The sequence below is a fragment of the Bufo gargarizans genome, chromosome 4 (assembly GCF_014858855.1).
Source record: "Bufo gargarizans isolate SCDJY-AF-19 chromosome 4, ASM1485885v1, whole genome shotgun sequence".
Lineage (NCBI taxonomy): Eukaryota > Metazoa > Chordata > Amphibia > Anura > Bufonidae > Bufo > Bufo gargarizans.
Window position 1 is genome coordinate 271,501,213 of NC_058083.1, and position 22,864 is coordinate 271,524,076.

The window sequence follows — 22,864 nt, forward strand, 5'->3', positions numbered from 1 at the left end:
TGGTGTGCTTGGTTTTAATGCAACTTTATTCATTCATGAGTTATTTACAAGTTTCTGACCACTTATAAAATGTGTTCAATGTGCTGCCCATTGTGTTGGATTGTCAATGCAACCCTCTTCTCCGACTCTTCACACACTGATGATGTGTTTCCCTCTTTATGCACTGAAGCTGGCACGTTCCCTGAGTTTTTCCAGCAAGATGGTGCACCACCACATTATGGGTGTCAGGTCCGAGCATTCCTAGATGAACAGTTTACTGGAAAGTGGATTGGTCGTTGTGGACCAGTTGAATGGCCCTCAAGGTCTCCCGATCTGACCCCCTTAGACTTTTATCTTTGGGGTCATCTGAAGGCAATTGTCTATGCTGTGAAGATACGGGATGTGCAGCACCTGAAACTACGGATACTGGAAGTCTGTGCTAGTATTTCTCCTGCAGTGTTGCTATCAGTGTGTGAAGAGTGGGAGAAGAGGGTTGCATTGACAATCCAACACAATGGGCAGCACATTGAACACATTTTATAAGTGGTCAGAAACTTGTAAATAACTCATGAAAGAATAAAGTTACATTAAAACCAAGCACACCATTGTTTTTCTTGTGAAATTCCCAATAAGTTTGACGTGTCACATGACCCTCTTCCTATTGAAAAAACTAAAGTTGGATTCAAAATGTCTGACTTCAAAATGGCCGCCATGGTCACCACCCATCTTGAAAAGTTTCCCCCCTCACATATACTAATGTGCCACAAACAGGAAGTTAATATCACCAACCATTCCCATTTTATTAAGGTGTATCCATATAAATGGCCCACCCTGTATATTAAACATAGAAACATAGAATGTGTCGGCAGATAAGAACCATTTGGCCTATCTAGTCTGCCCAAAGGGCATCATATGTCTAATGCAACAGCAATATGTGTGTTTACAGCCAATTCTCTTTTTTAGAGAAAATGTTTTGCCCATATCCGTTTTTTGAGGATTCATGTAAACCAATTCTATTGTAGATATTTATTACAGTACAAAAATGGGAAATGTAATAATTATTCAGAAAGGATCAGATCATATAACTTATAATGTTTGATCCTGACAACATTATATATATATACACATATATATATCTTATAGTACTAGTGCCATATATTAAAAAAAAGTTCATGTAGACAATCTGTTTATGAGTTTGCAGTGTGTTCAATAGAATTGTTGGTGAATTGTTCTAAGATAATATCCTGGTCCATGCTCCGGTGTTGGTTTTCACAGCCACACTGGCTTGAGCTCAGTTTATCAGCATACTGTTTTAGACAACATTTAGAAACTGCTTTGAAGATGAGGTACAGCAGCTCACTGAGGTTGAGTACAATACAGAGTCCTGATGTAATTACTACAAAGTACAGGAAAATCCTCTTCTCTGTAGGCTTAGAGATATAGCAATCTACAAGGTTTGGGCAAGGATCAATGTCGCACTTCACTAGTCGTGGTACACTGAACCCACCATATAATTTGTAAAAGAGCAGCAGGAAACCAAACTCAAACACCGTTTTGAATAGGAGGCTAACAACATATGTACAAAACAGGCCACCATCCATGCTTCCTGTGTTCTTGTACAGTTTTTTGTTGTGTCTCTTCTCTCGACTTTCACGATAGGCTACATGGAGTACCACAAGGAGAGAAGGTGTAGACACCATTATCAGCTGTAGAGCCCAAAGGCGAATTTGAGAAATAGGAAAGAAGTGGTCAAAGCAGACATTTTCACACCCGGGTTGTTTGATGTTGCACTCAAACTCCTTCTGTTCATCTTTCCAAACGTTTTCTGCAGCAACAACATACACTAGGAGTCGGAATATAAAGACCACTGACAACCAGACTCTTCCAATACTTGTTGAATATTTGTTAACACCACTTAGTATGTCTCGAAGAAAAGACCAGCTCATATCTCTGCAGGGGAAGTGTTCTGTGGAAAGAAAAAATATATATAATTATAGAAATGCTTATAACTATAGTTATATAAATAAGATAGTTTAGGATTCATATGCTACTGTATTGTTATTTACGTTTATTTTCTCCTGTGTATTCTCAGCATTTCCTGGTTAAATGTATTCAGACCACCATCAATCTAAATGCATGTATGGCTGCAAGCACGTGGCTGTGTTATAGGATCTGTAGGACATTGATTATCGTCCGCTATGGGCTTAGACCTGTCACGGCAAACCTTTTGCAGACTGGGTGCCCAAACTCTAAACCAAAACGCACATATATATCGCAAAGTGCCAAATCGGCAATTTAACCTGAATACTACAGTCTAATATAGTATATCTTCCATATACTTTATCATTTAGCTGTAATAGCTTGCCTACATTCAGTGCGCTGCCTGTGCTGTTCATAGTGCGCCCTGTGCTGATGAATGGCAGGAAAAGTCGAAGGCATATTGGTACACCATAGACTTTTTCCAGGGTGTGGTGCCCACAGAGAGGGCTCTGAGTGCCACCGGTTCGCCACCACTGGCCTATACTGTACCTGTATTACTATATTGTGGCATTCAGCTTGATGTGATGTATAAAAGGGGTAGTTGTAGGCTCCTGGGCTTTTTCCATACTGAATGCCTATAGTTTTATACTATAGAGCCGCAGATAGGGCTTTGTCATGTGCATTAGACCTGTATGTTCCATTTTCAAAACTGATCTGACCTGCAATTTTTTTAGTTTAATAATCACCTTTATAACTTTACCTCAACAAAAAGAAATTGTGCCATTATAGATATAGAATGAATTATTTTGCTAAGTTGAGACAGGATTGAAACCATTTTTTTCTGCAAAATGTTTGATTTTTAACATAAAGGAGATTCATCAAAACCGGTGTAAAGGAAAACTAGCTTAGTTGCCCATAGCAACCAATCGGATTCCACCTTTTATTTTTCAAAGGAACTGTGAAAAACAGCCAGCGTAGGGCTTGTTCATATCTGTGTCATTTGCTTCATTCAGAGCCTCTGTCATAGATTCAATCCAAAACCGTGGACAGTAAAGTACTACATGCAGGACTTTTTTTCTCAGCTAAAAAAGCAGATTCCTGGACAGTCAATTATAGCTGAGCAGATCTACTTTAAATAAGGCTAATGTGAAAGAGGCCATAGACCAGCAATTCAGGTAATGAAATTTGGATGGATGCTCTAGACTGGTGAAACTCATATTATATAGATTCATTACACACTGATTTATTTCAGGTGTTTATTTCTTTAAATGTTGATTGCGTATTACGGCTAATGTAAATCCAAAAGTCAGTATCTCCGAAAATTAATGTATTGTGAAAAAGTTCAAAATTGCAGACTCATGGTGTCACACTAATCAGCTAATCAACACAAAACATATGCAAAGGTTTCCTAAGCCTTTAACTAGACCCTCGGGCCTATTTTCATTTTCTACTAACGGGCTGTCTGCATTTTCCACAGAGAGCACATGCACCTACCCATTGATTTTAATGAGTCTGTTCACAAAACAGTATTTTTTTTTACTGACTGTGGATCAGAGAAAAATTCACCAAGACATGCACTACTTTGGTCTGTGACCAAACACACTGGACTGGACTGTTGCTCAGTGGTCCAAAGTCCTGTTTTCAGATGAAAGTAAATTTTGCATTTCATTTGGAAATCAATGTCCCAGAGTCTGAAGCAAGAGTGGAGAGGCACACAATCCAAGTTGTTTGAGGTCCAGTATGAAGTTTACACAGTGATTGTTTGGGGAGCCATGTCATCTGCTGATGTTGGTCCACTGCTGTATCAAGTCCAAAGTCAGTGCAGCCATCTACCAGTCAATTTTAGAGCACTTCATGCTTCCCTTTGCTGACAAGCTTTATGGAGATGCTGATTTCATTTTCCAGCAGTATTTAGTACCTGCCCACACTGCCAAAAGTATCTATACCTGGTTTGATAACCACAGTATTACTGTGCTTGATTGGCAGGCAAACTAGCCCGACCTAAAGAGAATCTATGGGGTATTGTCAAGAAGACGATGAGAGGCACCAGACCTAACGATGCAGACCAGCTTAAGCCAACTATCAAAGCAACCTGGGCTTCCAGAACACCTCAAGAGTGCCACAGGCTGATCGCCTCTATGCCACACTTTCATAAGAAAGGAGCGCCAACCAAGTATTGAGTGCATATACAGTCGTGGCCAAAAGTTTTGAGAATTACATAAATATTGGAAATTGGAAAAGCTGCTGCTTAAGTTTTTATAATAGCAATTTGCATATACTCCAGAATCTTATGAAGAGTGATCAGATGAATTGCATACTTCTTTACCATGAAAATTAACATTCCCCAAAAAACCTTTCCACTGCATTTCATTGCTGTCATTAAAGGACCTGCTGAGATCATTTCAGTAATCGTCTTGTTAACTCTGGTGAGAATGTTGACAAGCACAAGGCTGGAGATCATTATGTCAGGCTGATTGGGTTAAAATGGCAGACTTGACCTGTTAAAAGGAGGGTGATGCTTGAAATCATTGTTCTTCCATTGTTAACCATGGTGACCTGCAAAGAAATGCGTGCAGCCATCATTGCGTTGCATAAAAATGGCTTCACAGGCAAGGATATTGTGGCTACTAAGATTGCACCTCAATCAACAATTTATAGGATCATCAAGAACTTCAAGGAAAGAGGTTCAATTCTTGTTAAGAAGGCTTCAGGGCGTCCAAGAAAGTCCAGCAAGCGCCAGGATCGTCTCCTAAAGAGGATTCAGCTGCGGGATCGGAGTGCCACCAGTGTAGAGCTTGCTCAGGAATGGCAGCAGGCAGGTGTGAGCGCATCTGCACGCACAGTGAGGCGAAGGCTTTTGGAAGATGGCCTGGTGTCAAGAAGGGCAGCAAAGAAGCCACTTCTCTCCAAAAAAAACATCAGGAACAGATTGATCTTCTGCAGAAAATATGGTGAATGGACTGCCGAGGACTGGGGCAAAGTCATATTCTCCGATGAAGCCTCTTTCCGATTGTTTGGGGCATCAGGAAAAAGGTGAGCGCTACCATCAGTCCTGTGTCATGCCAACAGTAAAGCATCCTGAGACCATGCATGTGTGGGGTTGCTTCTCATCCAAGGGAGTGGGCTCACTCACAATTTTGCCCAAAAACACAGCCATGAATAAAGAATGGTACCAAAACACCCTCCAACAGCAGCTTCTTCCAACAATCCAACAACAGTTTGGTGAAGAACAATGCATTTTCCAGCACGACGGAGCGCTGTGCCATAAGGCAAAAGTGATAACTAAGTGGCTCGGGGACCAAAACGTTGACATTTTGGGTCCATGGCCTGGAAACTTCCCAGATCTTAATCCCATTGAGAACTTGTGGTCAATCCTCAAGAGGCAGGTGGACAAACAAAAACCCACTAATTCTGACAAACTCCAAGAAGTGATTATGAAAGAATGGGTTGCTATCAGTCAGGAATTGGCCCAGAAGTTGATTGAGAGCATGCCCAGTCGAATTGCAGAGGTCCTGAAAAAGAAGGGCTAACACTTGCAAATACTGACACTTTGCATAAATGTCATGTAATTGTCGATAAAAGCCTTTGAAACGTATGAAGTGCGTGTAATTATATTTCTCTACATCACAGAAACAACTGAAACAAAGATCTAAAAGCAGTTTGGCAGCAAACTTTGTGAAAACGAATATTTGTGTAATTCTCAAAACTTTTGGCCACGACTGTACATACATAGTGCATATACATACTTTTTAGTAGGCCAACATTTCAGTTATAAAAAAAATAATATATTTTTTAATTGGTCTTGTATAATATTAAAAAAAATTTAGATACTGACTTTTGGGTTTTCATTAGCTGTAAGCCATAATCATAAACATTAAAAGATATAAACTTTTGAAATAGATAACTCTGTGTGTAATGGAACTATATAATGTGTTGAGAATCTCAAGTCCAGGACCTCCAAGGTAGTGTTTTCATAAATACCACCAGTGACACGAGTGTCACCAGAGAGACAACGGGAGCTTAGGGAGTAATAAGTGTCTCAGACGCTGGTGCAGGAAGGAAGGGTTTGGGTTAATTGAGAACTGGGCCGACTTCTCTGTCGGTTACAGGTTCTGCAGTAGGGATGGGCTGCACTTTAATGGGGAGGGTACGACTGGTCTGGGGGAAAACTGGTTACATGGCTGGAGGAGCTTTTAAACTAGGATCTGGGGGGAGTCATACTAATAGGGGTAGATAGAGAGTGGGATAAAGGAGAGGACAGTGGGTGCTGGGTTAGTTAGGAAAGTAGGGAGAAGACTGGACAGAACTGTACACCAATGAAAAATAGAGCTGCTGGTAACAAGAACCTGTTACATACTAATATCAACCAAGGTAACCAGAAATCCTGAATATTCACTTTACAAGTAATAGTAATTTAAAATGTATTTTCACAAATGCCAGAAGTCTTGCTAGCAAAATGGGGGAGCTGTAGGCTATGGTACTAGAAGAACACATAGATGTAGTTGGTGGGGCTGAGACATGGTTGGACTCTTCGCATGACTGGGCTGTAAATATTGAGGGTTTTACACTATTTAGGAAAGACAGGGTCAATAGAAAAGGCGGTGGCATGTGCCTGTATGTGAGGAGTGATCTGAAGACAAATGTTAAAGAGGCAATTGTGGGTGCGGGTGGTGAGGATGTTGAAACCTTACGGGTGAAAGTTGAAAAGGATAGAAACACTGAAAAAAATAATACTTTGTGTAATCTATAGACCCCCTAACATCACAGAGGAGATAGAAGCTCAACTGTATAACCAAATAGAGCAGGCTGCACAGGCTGCTACAGTGGTCATAATGGGAGATTTTAACTTCCCAGATATTGACTGGGGTCATGGTTCTGCCTCAACCGCAAAGGGAAAAAGATTCCTCAACTTGCTGCAGAAGCACTTTATGGGCCAGTTTATAGAAGCTCCCACTAGGGGCAATGCTCTGGATCTGATAATTTCTAATGATGCAGAGCTTGTTGGAAATGTTACTGTTCGAGAAACACTAGGTAATAGTGACCACAATACAATTTTATTCCCCCTAAACTATAAGAAGCAAACTCTGTCAGGCAGAGCAAAAACATTGAATTTTAAAAAGGCAAATTTCCCTGGGTTAAGGGCAGCATTTCAGGGCATAGACTGGGAGCAGCTACTGTCACATAATAAATGTGAGAGATTTAAATCCACATTGAGTAATTGCACTAAAAATGTATTCCTTTAGGTAACAAGTATAAACGGCTAGAATTAAACCCCCATGGCTTACGGCTACTGTAAAAAGGACAATAATTGACAAAAAAGGGGCATTTAAATTAAAATCTGAGGGATCAGATGTAGTCTTTGTAGTTTACAAAGGACTTAATAAAATCTGTAAAAGAGATAACATTTTCAAAAATACAAAATAAACAGCAGGTGGCAAAAGAGAGCAAACTCCCCCCCCCCCCCCCCCAAATGTTTTAAATATATAAATGCTAAAAAACCAAGGTCTGAGCAGGTAGTTCCCCTAAATAATGGTTGGTCACTGAAGATAAGAAAAAGGCAGAGTTACAAAAGTTTTTTTTTTAGCTCTTATATACAAAAGAAGAGAAAGGAGCTGATATCTGTGGTGCTGGGGCTGTTAGTACATCAAGTAATATACTCAATTGGCTAACTGTAGATATAGTACAAGCTAAGTTAAATAAGGTAAATGTGAACAAGGCTCCGGGTCTAGGTGGATTACAACCAAGAGTTCTTAAAGAGCTGTGATTATTAGGCATCAACTTGGCAAATGAGGTTCAATGTGGATTAATATAAAGTTATGCATCTTGGTAGTAATAATCAGTGATGAGCGGTAGGGGCAATATTCGAATTTGTGATATTTCGCAAATATTTTGTAGAATATTCATCACGTATTCACGAATTCGAGATTATATTCTTGATTGCAATGTAATACTCACATAATGCATGCGAAATACAGGCGTGGGTCACCTATTCTACATTTTTCAAGCTGGTATAAATTTCCTGAGACTGGAGTATAGCTGGCCAGCTAAGACCTGTCCTAGGTTGCTAATATAGCTTATATGTTTATACAGCTTAACCTGCCAATAACCTTAATACAGTTCCTATGTTTGTATGTTAAAGACAAAAGCAGAGTTATTTACAGTGACTTCATGTTTAGATGTCATATAACTGTTATATATATATATATATATATATATATATTGTGTTCACAGAAGCAGAAAAGATAATATGCCTTTAAGATTCATTATATAATGTAAGGTAAGCTCAATGACACAACAGCAAGCATAGAGTTAAACTGTTGTTGCTGGGCAGGAGTATTGACCATTCACAGCCAGCCTCACACACAGCAAGAGTTTTGACCAATCACAGCTAGCCTCACACACTGCCTGTGTGGGAAATTCCCCTAGCAGGAGCTGCTAGAATCATTACACCAGAGGAGAGAAGCTGAACAGGCATTTACTCCACTGAGAGCTGTGTTTTATGGAAGCAGAGAGGAACCCCCCCCCCCCCCCCCAACCCCCCAACGTACAGTTGATTTCTTCACACCTAGCTGCTAGACTATTTGGTCTTGGCCATAGTGGAGTTTGGAGTGTGACTGTTTGAGGTTGTGGACAGGTGTCTTTTATACTGATAACAAGTTCAAACAGGTGCCATTAATACAGGTAACGAGTGGAGGACAGAGGAGCCAAGATCTAGAAATCTTGTTTGTTTGTAGGTGACCAAATACTTATTTTCCCGAGGAATTTACTAATTAATTCATTAAAAATCCTACAATGTGATTTCCTGTATTTTTTCCCCCTATTCTGTCTCTCATAGTTGAAGTGTACCCATGATTAAAATTACAGGCCCCTCTTATCTTTAAGTGGGAGAACTTGCACAATTGATGGCTGACAATACTTTTTTGCCCCACTGTATGTAACACAAAACTTTTCATAGCATTTTTTGATAGTTTTTTGAGCCAAAGCCATAAGTGAATAGGAAGGGAATGACAAATAAAAAAGAATGACTTCTACTTCTTCCTGCTGGATCCACTTCTGGCTTAGACTAAAAAACTGCCACATTTGATTTAGGCCTCATGCACACGACCGTTGTGTGCATCCGTGGCCGTTGTTCCGTTTTCCGTGATTTTCTGCGGACCCATTGACTTTCAATGGGTCCATTGAAAACTCAGAAAATGCACCGTTGTTCATCAGCGGCCGTGATCCATGTTTCCTGTCCGTCAAAAAAATACGACCAGTCCTATTTTTTTGACGGACAACAGTTCACTGACCCATTCAAGTCAATGGGTCTGTGAAAGAACACGGATGCACACAAGATTGGCATCTGCGTCCGTGATCTGTGGCCGTAGGTTACTTTCATACAGACTGATCCGAAGATCCGTCTGCATAAAAGCTTTTTTCAGAGCTGAGTTTTCACTTTGTGAAAACTCAGATCCGACAGTATATTCTAACACAGAGGCATTCCCATAGTGATGGGGACGCTTCTAGTTAGAATATACTACGAACTGTGTACATGACTGCCCCCTGCTGCCTGGCAGCACCCGATCTCTTACAGGGGGCTGTGATCTGTACAATTAACCCCTCAGGTGCGCACCTGAGGGGGGTTAATTGTGCGTATCATAGTCCCCTGTAAGAGATCATGGGCTGCCAGGCAGCAGGGGGCAGACCCCCCTCGGACCCCCCTCCCTCCCTCTATTGTATTAGTTTCATTGGTGGCACAGTGTGTGGCCCCCCTCCCTCCCTCTATTGTATTAGTTTCATTGGTGGCACAGTGTGCGGCCCCCCCTTTATTGTATTAGTTTCATTGGTGGCACAGTGTGCATCCCTCCCTCTATTGTATTAGTTTCATTGGTGCCCCCCCCCCCCCCCGATCATTGGTGACAGCGGAGAGTTCCGATCGGAGTCCCAGTTTAATCGCTGGGGCTCCGATCGGTAACCATGGCAACCAGGACGCTACTGCAGTCTGCCTCCTGCTGCCTGGCAGCCCCTGATCTCTTACAGGTGACTATGATACGCACAATTAACCCCCCTCAGGTGCGGCACCTGAGGGGTTAATTGTGCTGATCACAGCCCCCTGTAAGAGATCGGGTGCTGCCAGGCAGCAGAGGGCAGTCATGTACACAGTTCTTAGTATATTCTAACTTGAAGCGTCCCCATCACCATGGGAACGCCTCTGTGTTAGACTATACTGTCGGGTCTGAGTTTCACGATCTAACTCATATCCGACAGTATATTCTAACATAGAGGCATTCCCATGGTGATGGGGACGCTTCAAGTTAAAATATACCATCGGATTGGAGAAAACTCCGATCCGATGGTATAAAAGGGACTCCTGACTTTACATTGAAAGTCAATGGGGGGCGGATCCGTTTGCAATTGCACCATATTGTGTCAACGTCAAACGGATCCGTCCCCATTGACTTGCATTGTAAGTCAGGACGGATCCGTTTGGGTCCACACGGCCAGGCGGACACCAAAATGATTTTTTCTTCATGTCCGTGGATCCTCCAAAAATCAAGGCCCATGGAAGAAAAAACGGACACGGATCACGGACCTACGGACCCCGTTTTTGTGGACCTTAAAAAAAACGGTTGTGTGCATGAGGCCTTACAGCAATAGTGGTAGGCACAATTTGGTTAGTTCAAATAATGCAGTTCCTTAACATGTCAGTTTGGACTTCTCTGGGACAGGGGTCCAATGTTGGATTATACTGTAGAGAAGGGAATGTGCGGCACACATTATTTTCACTCAGTGAATGTCAGCAGTATGCAAAGTGCAGTTTTTGCATTATATCTAGGCTGTTTCCTATCCTTTGCGAGGCAAATCATCACACATGTAATTCTGTCAGCGACCACAACATTAACTCCTTCTTTCTCATGGAAAATGATTTTGTACTCGCTCTCTATTCTTACAAAGTTTAACAGTAACTCTCCATTCACAATTGCTTTTTGTGGTTTTATTCCAGCATACCATTAACTTAGTGGGTGTTCCTGCCATCAGTCCCATACTGTCAGTGTGAGTTTTGTGCCATCAGTGCGAATTATGTGTCATAGGCCCCATTCTGTTGCTTATATGTTCAAAAAGGGTTCCAAGTCTTTCTTTGGTAATTATAGATCAGTAAGTTTAACCTCCATTGTGATAAAACTGTCAAAAATACATAGATAAATCCATACCTCCTAACCGTCCCAGATTTCAGTGGTTGTCCTGCGGTCCCGAAACAGCTGATGTATTTCCCACTCAGCTGATTGCAATGGCGAAGCAGGGAGCCATCCGCGCCCTGCTTCACCATTCAGCTTAGCTGCCGGCGCTCCCCTATCACGCATCGAGCTGGTGGTCTTTGTAGGAGGAGCGGGGCAGACTAGTAATCAGCCTGTACTCGTCTTACACAGCAGTGTGATGTGGAACAGTATCCTGCTGCTGCTTATCATTGGAGGAACTAGGTGAGGATTTACTCTTTATTTATTTTTTCTCTAAAGGGGGCATAATGCGGGCATTTATACTGTGAAGGGGGCACAGTGTGGGCATTACTACAGTGTGCTGGCACAAGGGGGGATAATTACTATGTGTGGGCATTAAGGGGACTGGGTCTGTATAGTTATGCTTTGGATGGAGTTAAATTTTCTAAAGTTTGCAATTTTCGAAAGTTGGGAGGTATGCGTAATCTCCTGCTTCTCTTCTATTACAAAGCTAAGTGGCTGCCTGCAGCCACCACTAGGGGGAGGAGCTCAGTGAATCGGAATTAATACAATCACCATGGAAGCTGTAATTATCTCTTTTCATTGAGCTCCCCCTCGTGGCGGATGTATACAAATTCTGTGTTTTCACAAGGAAGAGAAGATAGCAGTTGCATGGTCTGCATCTATTGCAGGTACACCACAGCGATTGTATGCTGTTTAAAGGTTGCACCCAAGTAAAGTGTGATCAAAAACCAGGATTGGAGCCTTTACAGACAAAAGATAGAAGGGAAGGTTCTGCACCTCTAATGTGTTTTAGACCTGCATCTGGTTTTGGCTCACAATCACTGATGGAAATCTGTGACCAAAACACTGACGTGTGAATGAGGCCTAACTTTTTACTAACTATACTGTTTTCTTGCACTATTTGATCGCCAGAGGTGCTCTTCAGTTTCTACATCAGACCTTTCATACATTCCCGTTGGCTACATTTTTCATAGGGCAGTCACTTCAGACAGCTGAAATCCTCCCAGTAAACCTCCTTCTCAGAATCTGCCTGCCCACTCCACCTCCATTTAGCAAAGACTGTGTTAGGAACAAGAAATGCAGGTGCAGTGATAGCAATGGGCTGAGCATGCACCGATCATGCGCTGCTGGAGGATGTGCTTCATCATTGACCAGGCAGAGGCCTTATCATAAATTAGGTGCATCCTCCACCAGTCCATGCGCCTAGATAGATTGAAATTTATTCCAGCCCCTAACTGGAGTAGATTTCGGTGATAATTTAGTCCTGTTTCTTGGCATAAATGTTAGTGAGTTCGCTGGGGCTGATTGTCCTGTCCCCACTAATTCCCCACTCCACCCCCGCCAGTGTCAAGGACGGCATAAAAATGACACATGCACCTAGATTTAGACACACAGGTCTTTTAAAAAGTCATAAAACGGGGCCGTGCAACTATTATAATTTTTTTTTTAACATCAAAAACTAGCTGAAAGGTATCATAATACATTTCCAATATTCCCCTTTAATAAATGTTATCATAAATCAACAAAACCTGCTATAAAACAACATAAGCAGCAAATATAGATAGATGGATGGATGGATGAAAATATAGATTTTTTTTCATGCACTTCCCTCAAAAGGTCAGTTTCCCTAATTTCTCTTCTTGTTCTCTACAGAATAGTCACATCTGACCAATCATTTATGTGGCGGAACAAGTTTACTCCATAGCTAGAGATGAGTGAAGTTTTGAAAAATTTGATTTGCCAGCTTCGCCTCAGTTAAACAATAAATTAGATTCATTACTAATTAATTAATCACAAATTGCTATAAATCAGGTATACCCAGGTGACTTTGCCTTAGGGTACAGCCATACGCAGCAGTGATGTGGTGAAGAACCTTGTGGCCAATTAGCCCACAGCTGCCTTTCATTTAACGGGGTTGTCCGAGTTATTTTTTTGGTCTTTCTATGTTTCTAACTAAGCAAATGTAACAGCTTTCCAATTCACTCACTTTATCTCCAGTGCTGGTTTCTCAGATTTCACTGAGGGTCACATGACCTGTGATGTCAGCTTCTCTCTCTGCTCTGATGATTTACAAGCCTATAGAGGTCACTGTGCTGGCCACGCCCCCCCCCCCCCCCCTTCACTGCCGTCTACTCTCTGCTAGGATTCTTAACCCCTTCAGCTGCACAGCTCTGCAGGCAGTGATCGAGGAGACAATGCTGGGCACTGGAGCTGATATACTAGAGAGAGCATTACACAAGAAGGTAGGGGGAAGATCCTGTGTGTATTAGCAGTGTCATTACACAGCTGGGACTTGTAGTCCTACACATACAAAATGCTGCTCAGTCTTCCAGCAGTCAGACATGTCACTCAGGGCAGCTCTTGTATTCACTCCCTTAGCAGTGTCATTATACAGCTGGGACTTGTAGTCCTACACATACAACATGCTTCAGAGTCTCCCAGCAGGCAGACATGTCACTCAGGGCAGCACTTGTATTCACTCCCTTAGCAGTGTCATTATACAGCTGGGACTTGTAGTCCTACACATACAACATGCTGCTGAGTCTCCCAGCAGGCAGACATGTCACTCAGGGCAGCTCTTGTATTCACTCCCTTAGCAGTGTCATTATACAGCTTGGACTTGTAGTCCTACACATACAACATGCTGCAGAGTCTCCCAGCAGGCAGAAATGTCACTCAGGGCAGCACTTGTATTCACTCCCTTAGCAGAGCAGGGGGAGGGGCAGAGATAGTTTTTATTGCATGTAAACAAAGGGCCAGAAAAGAAAAAGGGAAATGAGGAAAAAAAAAATTTTTTTTTGCATAAAACTTGCTTAGCTTATATATCAGATTTTCAGTGCTATATTATTTTTTTCATAACTCGGACAACCCCTTTAATAATTAAGACTGCACTATATAGTCCTTCTTCATTGCTAATGGCTGCGCGGCACCTTTACTACACCTTTGAACAGGGGCTGTACCCACCTCTCCAACTCCAGCGCTCTCCTGCCCTACAGACAGGAGCCCTTCTGCCATCTGCTTTTCCTCCTTTTCCACATCTAATATCGATGAGAATATGTCATCAGGAACATCCAGCTCCTCCTCTCTCTGCATCTTGCTGCGTTTTCTAGGAAGTAAAGCCAGCAAAAGATGAGGAAGGTCATCATTAAGGCCAAGCCCCCCCTAAGGGGTGCACACTGGATGGTATTGATAGGCACGCTGGCAGTGGAATAATAAAGGCTTCCACCTTATTGGTATTGAATTACATATCTTAGTTCACAGCTGATGTAGGAATAAATAAAACTGACACAGCATAAGTCTCCCTGCACTCTCCCTCTCCAATATTCTTCTATTAATAGTTTTCAGCAGCACTGTCCCTAGTGCATGAGAGTTTGCCACGTCCCTCCCTATGCTCAGCTCACAGTACAGTGGTGGAGACTGTGCAGGATAAGGGTCTTATAAGGCTGTGACATCACAGGGGATGGCTATCTGCGTGCTGGCTGGCTGCATGGCATTATGGGTGATCTTGTGTTACCGGGCTTGTCTCCTCTACACTTAGTTTTGCTTTGTAACACGTGCAGCCACCATTTTAGGAAAACCGGATTCATTGCCACAAAGAGCAAGAAAATTAAGATTTTTTGCGAATCAAAGTTTTCCTAAACTTAGGACCGAATTCCGCTTCAAATGCTTTGCATAACACTATAGTTTTAACATTACTTTTCCCTACAAAAAATGTGAATGAAACTAAGAAAGCTGAGGGTGACAGTGAGATACTGTTCTTTATCTAGCTGCATACTGAATCTACTTTTCTGTTTTGAATTACATAAAAAAGGAAAAATTGCATATTGTGAACCCAACCTCCAAGACTAACAAATGACAACTGCAAATATGTTTATAAGGTATTCTCATGAAGAATAATTTTGACTAGAGGCATGTTTTTTTTGTATACATTAGATACTCAGCGTTACAAAGAGAAAAACTAGCACCTTTATAATTTGTGTAAGTAATCATTCTCCTCTAATTTTTGGTCAAATATCATTTGTATCACTTCTGGAGTTCAGAAAAGAAGGGGGACTTCTGAATTCCAGTATCCAGTCTGGTGGGGCTCACAAGTGGCACCTTCATTTAGGCCCCAGCAGATTGTCGCGCCCTGAGCGCAGAATACTAGCCGACTTTATTATCCTTGCTCTGCGATCGTTCCTATGTGTGCTATCCTTCTCTCTTTCTAGTTCTTGTATCACTTCTGGGCACTATTGTTCATACCGTACATAATCCTGACCAGAGAACTCTCCATTGGTACTGCTGAACAGACTCCAGTAACAATAGTAGTATCACACTAATGAGACCAATAGAGCCATAATGCTATCAATTTGTTGTGCTGGCAGTTATTTCATAATCAAAATCATCCAAGGGAAAATAGTTCTACCGCGCTCGCCATTAAAATGAGCCAAAATGCTTTATTTTCAGGACTTCATGGCATACATATAGTCTGGCCAACAGCGCTTTCACATCCAGCACTTTTTCTCAAGGCCTGACTACATAACCATGCTTAAAGCACCCAGCACGTCACACTTATCCACACCTTTTATGTAGAAAAAAGAATTTGGAAGCATTAAAAGTGACAACGCAGATATTTTGCCATTATGTACATTTCTAATATGTGCAGTACGTCTTTTACTTGATACTGTACACAACTGCTCACGAAAGGATAATCGCATCATCTTTCAAATCTAAGAAAACAAAGTCAGAACAACATGTGATTAGCTGTGTAACTGCATGTTGTATGCATTATAATTCTAACCTGAGGGGTAGACATGCCGTCTGTTCAGCAGGTACAGCAAGCTGCCCAGAGGGAATAGGGGCCTTCTCTGCCACAGGACTAGGGAGCAGGAATCAGCTGCAAGGAGATTACCTGTATTTTAGCAGCATTGGAAAGGGGGCTCAGAGGTCACTTGGGTTCTGCTTTATGTTGCTATGTCTTAGCATGAGATGTTTCTCTGCTGCCTGCAGTGCAGCGATCCTAAGAGGGGTTAACAATAGGCAAACAATATCCGGTAAGCCCTCATGCACACAGTTGTATCGGATTTTCTGTCTATGCAAAACGTATCCTGGAAAAACGTATAGCTCCTGCATGCACTTCAAATTATACTCATTTCCATCAACCGAAAGGACTTTTCTTGTCATAAAAAATGGACAAGAACATGACCTGCAGTGGGATTTCACATCACAGATGTGTGATTAGCCCCACTTACATGTATGGGTCAGTGTGCCATTCATTTTAAAATTTTACTAAAAGTTATTTTTAAACGGGCCCCCTCACCGGCAACCCCCCTCCCATGCAACCCTCACTCCTGCCGCTAGTCAAGATAGCTTTCTCAGACCAGACCAGGCAGCCGCTTCATCCGTTTCATACACGTATATATTGTATGTCATGACCCTGTATATACTGTCACCTCTATATTATTGTAGAGGGGGACCTGACAATAAAATCTTTCAGTCTTCCTCCAGGGCGGGCCCCTTCTGAGGTCAGGCCTTGAAGCAGCTGCTTCCCTGCTTCCACTTTAGCACAATATGGTTGTGTGCAGGACCATCAAAGGGGTTGACTCACAACACACAATGGGGGCATATCGCTAGGATATGTTCCCATTGTCTTATAAATCCGGATCCCACCCGCTCCTATATCAGAAACGGAGCCCCGCAAATTGGTGGCTGGAGGATTCAACACCACCAAGCGCTCTCCCCATAGACATTAATGGAAGCACACCGTGCATGACTGGCCACTGCTCCCATTCACTATTGTGGTCTTGACGGAAATAGTCAAGCCAGTGCTCAGCTATTTTTGGCTGCCCCATAGAAAATGAATGGAGGGTGGCTGTGCATGCACAGTGTGCCCTCCACCAATTTCAGGGCTTCATTTTCATTATAGGTGCAGGTCACAGCGGTGGGACCCACACCTATCGGACATATCCTTTACATTAGGCAGGAGTGAAAACACATCAGAGCGCTGATTACTGAGGTTTGGGGCTGCACAGGCCTAGAAATTAATTTTAACTGAAAAGTATTTGTGATTAAAAAAACACAATATACTGGTACTTAACTTTTTAAATCTTCCTCTACTCCCAGACAGTGACTTTCGGGGGTGTTATAGTACGTTATTGGTTGCTTCACAAAGTCTACCCATTTTAAGCTACAGCCCTAATGTAGTCACATTTTCAGGGGTGTATTGGCTATAGACCTTACAGGGAAATTTCCCGGTGTGCCGATGCCCAGGGGGCCACCCAAGCCCTCCCTCGACCGCTGGCCGGGTACATAATGAGCTCTCAGTGGTAATTAATGCTGTAAGAATCAGAAACTTATGTAGCCACCAGCGACCACACATGCCCTCTGAACCCCCTGCTCCATATCTAAATCAATGACAACTGGAGGAGGACAGAAAATGGCATCTATTGATAGCCACAACAGAAGCACAGGTTTTGGGGCAATATATGGTTCTGCTAGGCTGGCATTTTGCGCTATGGTATTGCTGGCCCCACCTATTTGTGTTGCCACACCTTCTGTCAATTTGGACAACATAGGGCCGCTTTTTTTTTTCCAAGGGCCAATTTAAGTTCCCAGTCCCCCCTGTATATTTTAGTGTTCATAACTGTGTTCACATCTGCAGTTTAAGGTCTGTTAGGACCCTCCATTATAGATTCTGTCAATGATACAAACACCATGACTGAAATCTTATAGTCCACAGGGTCCTTTGGACACCATTCATGTCCATTATGTGACCGATCCAGTATAATAAAGGAACAGAAAATTTTTAATAACAGCGTAGATGTGAACCCAGCCTAACCCCGGCGATTAGCTGTTATCATCGGGGAAGCCATGTCTAGCTTTTCAATGTAAAAGTCTGATGTCAGTCTCATGAATTACCAACCAGGTAATGCCTGGACAAGCCACCTCAGCCTCAGTCACTCTTATAGAGCAGACCTCCATTTTGGCTCTACTTTATTAGAACATATGGACAGGGGTTGTGTTTATGAGATGACCATTTGATGCAATTCATTTATCGGGTCAACAAGAGGGACTTTTAAGGAGTAAAGAGAGAATGGGAATCTGAATCACACAGTTGCATAAGGAACTGTGTTTGTGCCACTTGTAAAAGACTGACTTAGGGCATGTTCACACAAATGTATTATGCACAGATATATACAAGAAAACCTTGTGCATTGCAAGTTCCCTGATCTTAATTGGGAATCTGTGTTGCCATTCATATGATTTGGAACCATGTCAAGAAAGAACATTTCCTTTCTAGGTGCAAATTCCACATAGAAACCTTCAGCAGGTGTCCACCTCTCATTGAATAGTGCTAATCTGCTATCAGAACTGCAACGTTAAAACTATACATCTGGGGTAGAAATCCAAGAGTCACCCTCAGATTTCTTGGCCAATACACAGTGGATTTTTCTGACGTGTATATTCACTATGTGAATATAACCTACAGTGGTGCAAAAAAGTATTTAGTCAGCCACCAATTGTGCAAGTTCTCCCACTTAAAAAGATGAGAGAGGACTGTAATTTTCATCATAGGTATACCTCAACTATGAGAAACATAATGAGGGAAAAAATCCAGAGAATCACATTGTCTGATTTTTAAAGAATATATTTGCAAATTATGGTGGAAAATAAGTATTTGGTCAATAACAAAAGTTCATCTCAATACTTTGTTATATACCCTTTGTTGGCAATAACAGAGGTCAAACGTTTTCTGTAAGTCTTCACAAGGTTTTCACACACTGTTGCTGGTAATTTGGCCCATTCCTCCATGCAGATCTCCTCTAGAGCAGTGATGTTTTGGGGCTGTCACTGGGCAACACGGACTTTCAACTCCCTCCAAAGGTTTTCTATGGGGTTGAGACCTGGAGACTGGCTGGGCCACTCCAGGACCTTAAAATGCTTCTTACGAAGCCACTCCTTCGTTGCCCGGGCGGTGTGTTTGGGATCATTGTCATGCTGAAAGACCCAGCCACGTTTCATCTTCAATGCCCTTGCTGATGGAAGGAGGTTTTCACTAAAAATCTCACAATACATGGCCCCATTCATTCTTTCCTTTACACGGATCAGTCGTCCTGGTCCTTTTGCAGAAAAACTGCCCAAAAGCATGATGTTTCCACCCCCATGATTCACAGTAGGTATGGTGTTCTTTGGATGCAACTCAGCATTCTTTCTCCTCCAAACACGACGAGTTGAGTTATTACCAAAAAGTTCTACTTTGGTTTCATCTGACCATATTACATTCTCTCAATCCTCTTCTGGATCTTCCAAATGCTCTTTAGCAAACTTCAGACATGCCTGGGCATGTATTGGCTTAAGCAGGGGGATACGTCAGGCACTGCAGGATTTGAGTCCCCGGCGTAGTGTGTTACTGATGGTAGCCTTTGTTACTTTGGTCCCAGCTCTCTGCAGGTCATTCACTAGGTCCCCCCGTGTGGTTCTGGGATTTTTGCTTACTGTTCTTGTGATCATTTTGACCCCACGGGGTGAAATCTTGTGTGGAGCCCCAGATCGAGGGAGATTATCAGTGGTCTTGTATGTCTTCCATTTTCTAATAATTGCTCCCACGGTTGATTTCTTCACACCAAGCTGCTTGCCTATTGCAGATTGTCTTCCCAGCCTGGTGAAGGACTACAATTTAGTTTCTTGTGTCCTTTGACAGCTCTTTGGTCTTGGCCATAGTGGAGTTTGGAGTGTGATTGTTTGAGGTTGTGGACAGTTGTCTTTTATACTGATAACAAGGTTCAGGTGCCATTAATACAGGTAACGAGTGGAGGACAGAGGAGCCTCTTAAAGAAGAAGTTACAGGTCTGTGAGAGCCAGAAATCTTGTTTGTTTGTAGGTGACCAAATACTTATTTTACAGAGGAATTTACCAATTAATTCATTAAAAATCCTACAATGTGATTTTCCTGTATTCTTTCCCCCCATTCTGTCTCTCATAGTTGAAGTGTACCCATGAAGAAAATTACAGGCCTCATCTTTTTAAGTGGGAGAACTTGCACAATTGATGGCTGACTAACTTTTTGTCCCACTGTAATTATTATCAATGATCAAGAGTAAGACACAAGTGATTATTACATCATTAAAAATCAATATCCATACTTAATTATCAACCATTCTCATCATTAAAGGGGTTATCCAAGTTCTCTAATGCCCCCCCCCCCCCACCCCCATATGCCCGGGCCCCTCAAAGAGGTTGTACTTACCTCACTCCCCGGCACCTGTGACGCTTCTCACCCACAATGCTAGGGAGGCTCGTTCCTGTCGTGGCATGCTATTGGCTGCCCCCCTCCCCCGACGCCAGATGTTTCTATCCGCGCGACAAGGAGCTGCAGCAGCGACTATGCCGGTATGAGAAGCGGTCCGAGTGCTGGGGAGCGAGGTAAGTACAACTTCTGTGAGCAGCTAAGTCATATGGGGGGAATTATAGGACTTGGATAACCCCTTTAAGTTAAACTAATGTAGTGCTTTACACCCCACTGTTTTACTCAAACACATGTATATGTACACTTTAAAGGGGCTAACCACTTTCTGGTTACTGATGACCAATGTGTTAGTGCCATATAGTCATCTTACAAATATAGCCTTTGTTGAAATTCTGCACCATTTTCTATAATTCAGAAGTTATGACCCCTTGTTTGCCAAGTCTTTTGTGCTGTCCGCAGTGAGGTCCTGTCAATAAAATGGCTGCTGATGGAGGATCATGTACCCAGGCAAATCGCCTCCATGTGATGTCTCCTGTGTTTAAATATACTGCACCTGCCATCTGCACTTGTACTGTTGGGAGTTTAGTACAGGTGCAGTGTGCTTGAATGGAGGAGACATCATATGGAGATGATTTGCCTGGTCACATGACCCTCCATCGGCATACATCTTATGGACAGGACCTCTGGGTGGACCACACAGAAGATTTGCCTAACAAGGAGGCATGGCTTTTGAAATACAGCAAATGGCTACGAATATCAACAAAGGCTGTACTACTTAGTGCCATAAAGTCATCTTACATACACATTGGTCACAAGTAGCCAGAAAGTGGCCAACCCCTTTAAGGAATCATTTTTATGCAGATGATAGTCAAGCATGTCAGCTTCCCCTTGAGAAATTGCATTGCCTGCTACATAGCTGTCCTCATGAGAATGCAATTTCAGTTTGTTTTGGCAGAACACAAATAACAAGACAGTAATTATTACCAATCACATGGGGGAGAGTTCTATATTGATAAATGTAACTAATATATTTCTTCTATTTTGTCATCTAACAGTATGAAAAATACACACTACTATCTGATTTGATAAGCATAGACTAGTCTACAAGAAAAGATATGATCAGCAAACATATAGAAGAATTCTAAATGTCAATAAATGATATTGACACTGTATCGGAGCCAGACAAGAACAATTTCTTTAAATGCCCCCAGTAGATAATACGTTGCAAAACTATGTAGAAATTAGAACTGTTACTGGTAATCTGTACAGTATTAAATAAAAAGATTAGAGTCCTGAATGTCTTCAGTTACTGCACTGCTCTCGGGTATGTGATAGCTCTGTATGGGTTTGCAGAAAGCCATGCTCATATTTTCCAGACTGTAACAACAATACATGATGCCCGAGAAAAACCTACCCACCTCTTGCTTGAAGGTTTACTGAAATACTATATCAGATACAAAATAATGAATGGTAAAATTATGTAAAAGTATGATCAGTCGAAAACATGATGGTCACACACTAAATACAGAGCACAGCCACATCTTCCTGACCTTGTGTGTGTTCCCCGGGTAAAAGGAATGAGAAAATAATCATAATAACACTGAGAAAATGATAAAGACCTACCTGACGTGTGAGTAAAGACGGAGAGACTACAGCATGCTCAACGCATTAAACATTCATACTAAAGCCATTTCCTCCGCCTGTCACAAAGCCACAACGCTGTTACTAAGGGATGGCGAACAAGTGTAACCTGATCATCTGTTGTGTGTATTAGTCAGAAAAGAACACCTCTGCTGTTGCGAAAGAACATAAGAACCCAAGGAGGATGATAAAAACCTTGTATATTTACTACACAAATAAAAGCAGCATAAACTTACCTCTTGTCCAATAGGAATTTGCAAGCGCATAAGAAATGTGTGCCCACACCCATATGTTATCTTTGAAACAAAAAGTGAAGTGTAAGAGATCTTCCCCAATACCACCTGAGTGCACATACACATAAATACACCATATACCTGGTACACACACATACACATAAATACACCATATACCTGGTACACACACATACACATAAATACACCATATACCTGGTACACACACATACACATAAATACACCATATACCTGGTACACAAACATACACATAAATACACCATATACCTGGTACACAAACATACACATAAATACACCATATACCTGGTACACACACATACACATAAATACACCATATACCTGGTACACAAACATACACATAAATACACCATATACCTGGTACACACACATACACATAAATACACCATATACCTGGTACACACACATACACATAAATACACCATATACCTGGTACACACACATACACATAAATACACCATATACCTGGTACACAAACATACACATAAATACACCATATACCTGGTACACACACATACACATACATACACCATATACCTGGTACACAAACA

The 22,864-nt window shown here is 42.0% G+C and overlaps 1 protein-coding gene across 3 annotated transcripts; it reads right to left on the reverse strand.

The window, feature by feature from the left end:
* Window positions 1-970: 970 nt before the first annotated feature.
* Window positions 971-22,165, reverse strand: GJB7 (gap junction protein beta 7). Of its 3 annotated transcripts, none has more exons than XM_044291372.1 (2): window positions 22,027-22,165; window positions 971-1,945 (listed from the first exon to the last, which is right to left on the reverse strand). In XM_044291372.1, the coding sequence occupies exon 2, from the start codon at window positions 1,923-1,925 to the stop codon at window positions 1,167-1,169; it is 759 nt and encodes a 252-aa protein (XP_044147307.1). In that variant the 5' UTR covers window positions 1,926-1,945; window positions 22,027-22,165; the 3' UTR covers window positions 971-1,166. The 3 variants fall into 3 exon arrangements, 2 of the variants coding, with proteins under 2 accessions (XP_044147307.1, XP_044147308.1); XM_044291373.1 differs by lacking the exon at window positions 22,027-22,165 and adding an exon at window positions 14,142-14,193; XR_006388804.1 differs by lacking the exon at window positions 971-1,945 and adding an exon at window positions 14,229-14,283.
* Between the last annotated feature and the right edge of the window lie 699 nt (window positions 22,166-22,864).

What these genes read in the sequence shown, in the direction of transcription:
- GJB7 (XM_044291372.1), bottom strand. Translation starts at nt 1,925, where the DNA reads ATGAGCTGGTCTTTTCTTCGAGACATACTAAGTGGTGTTAACAAATAT.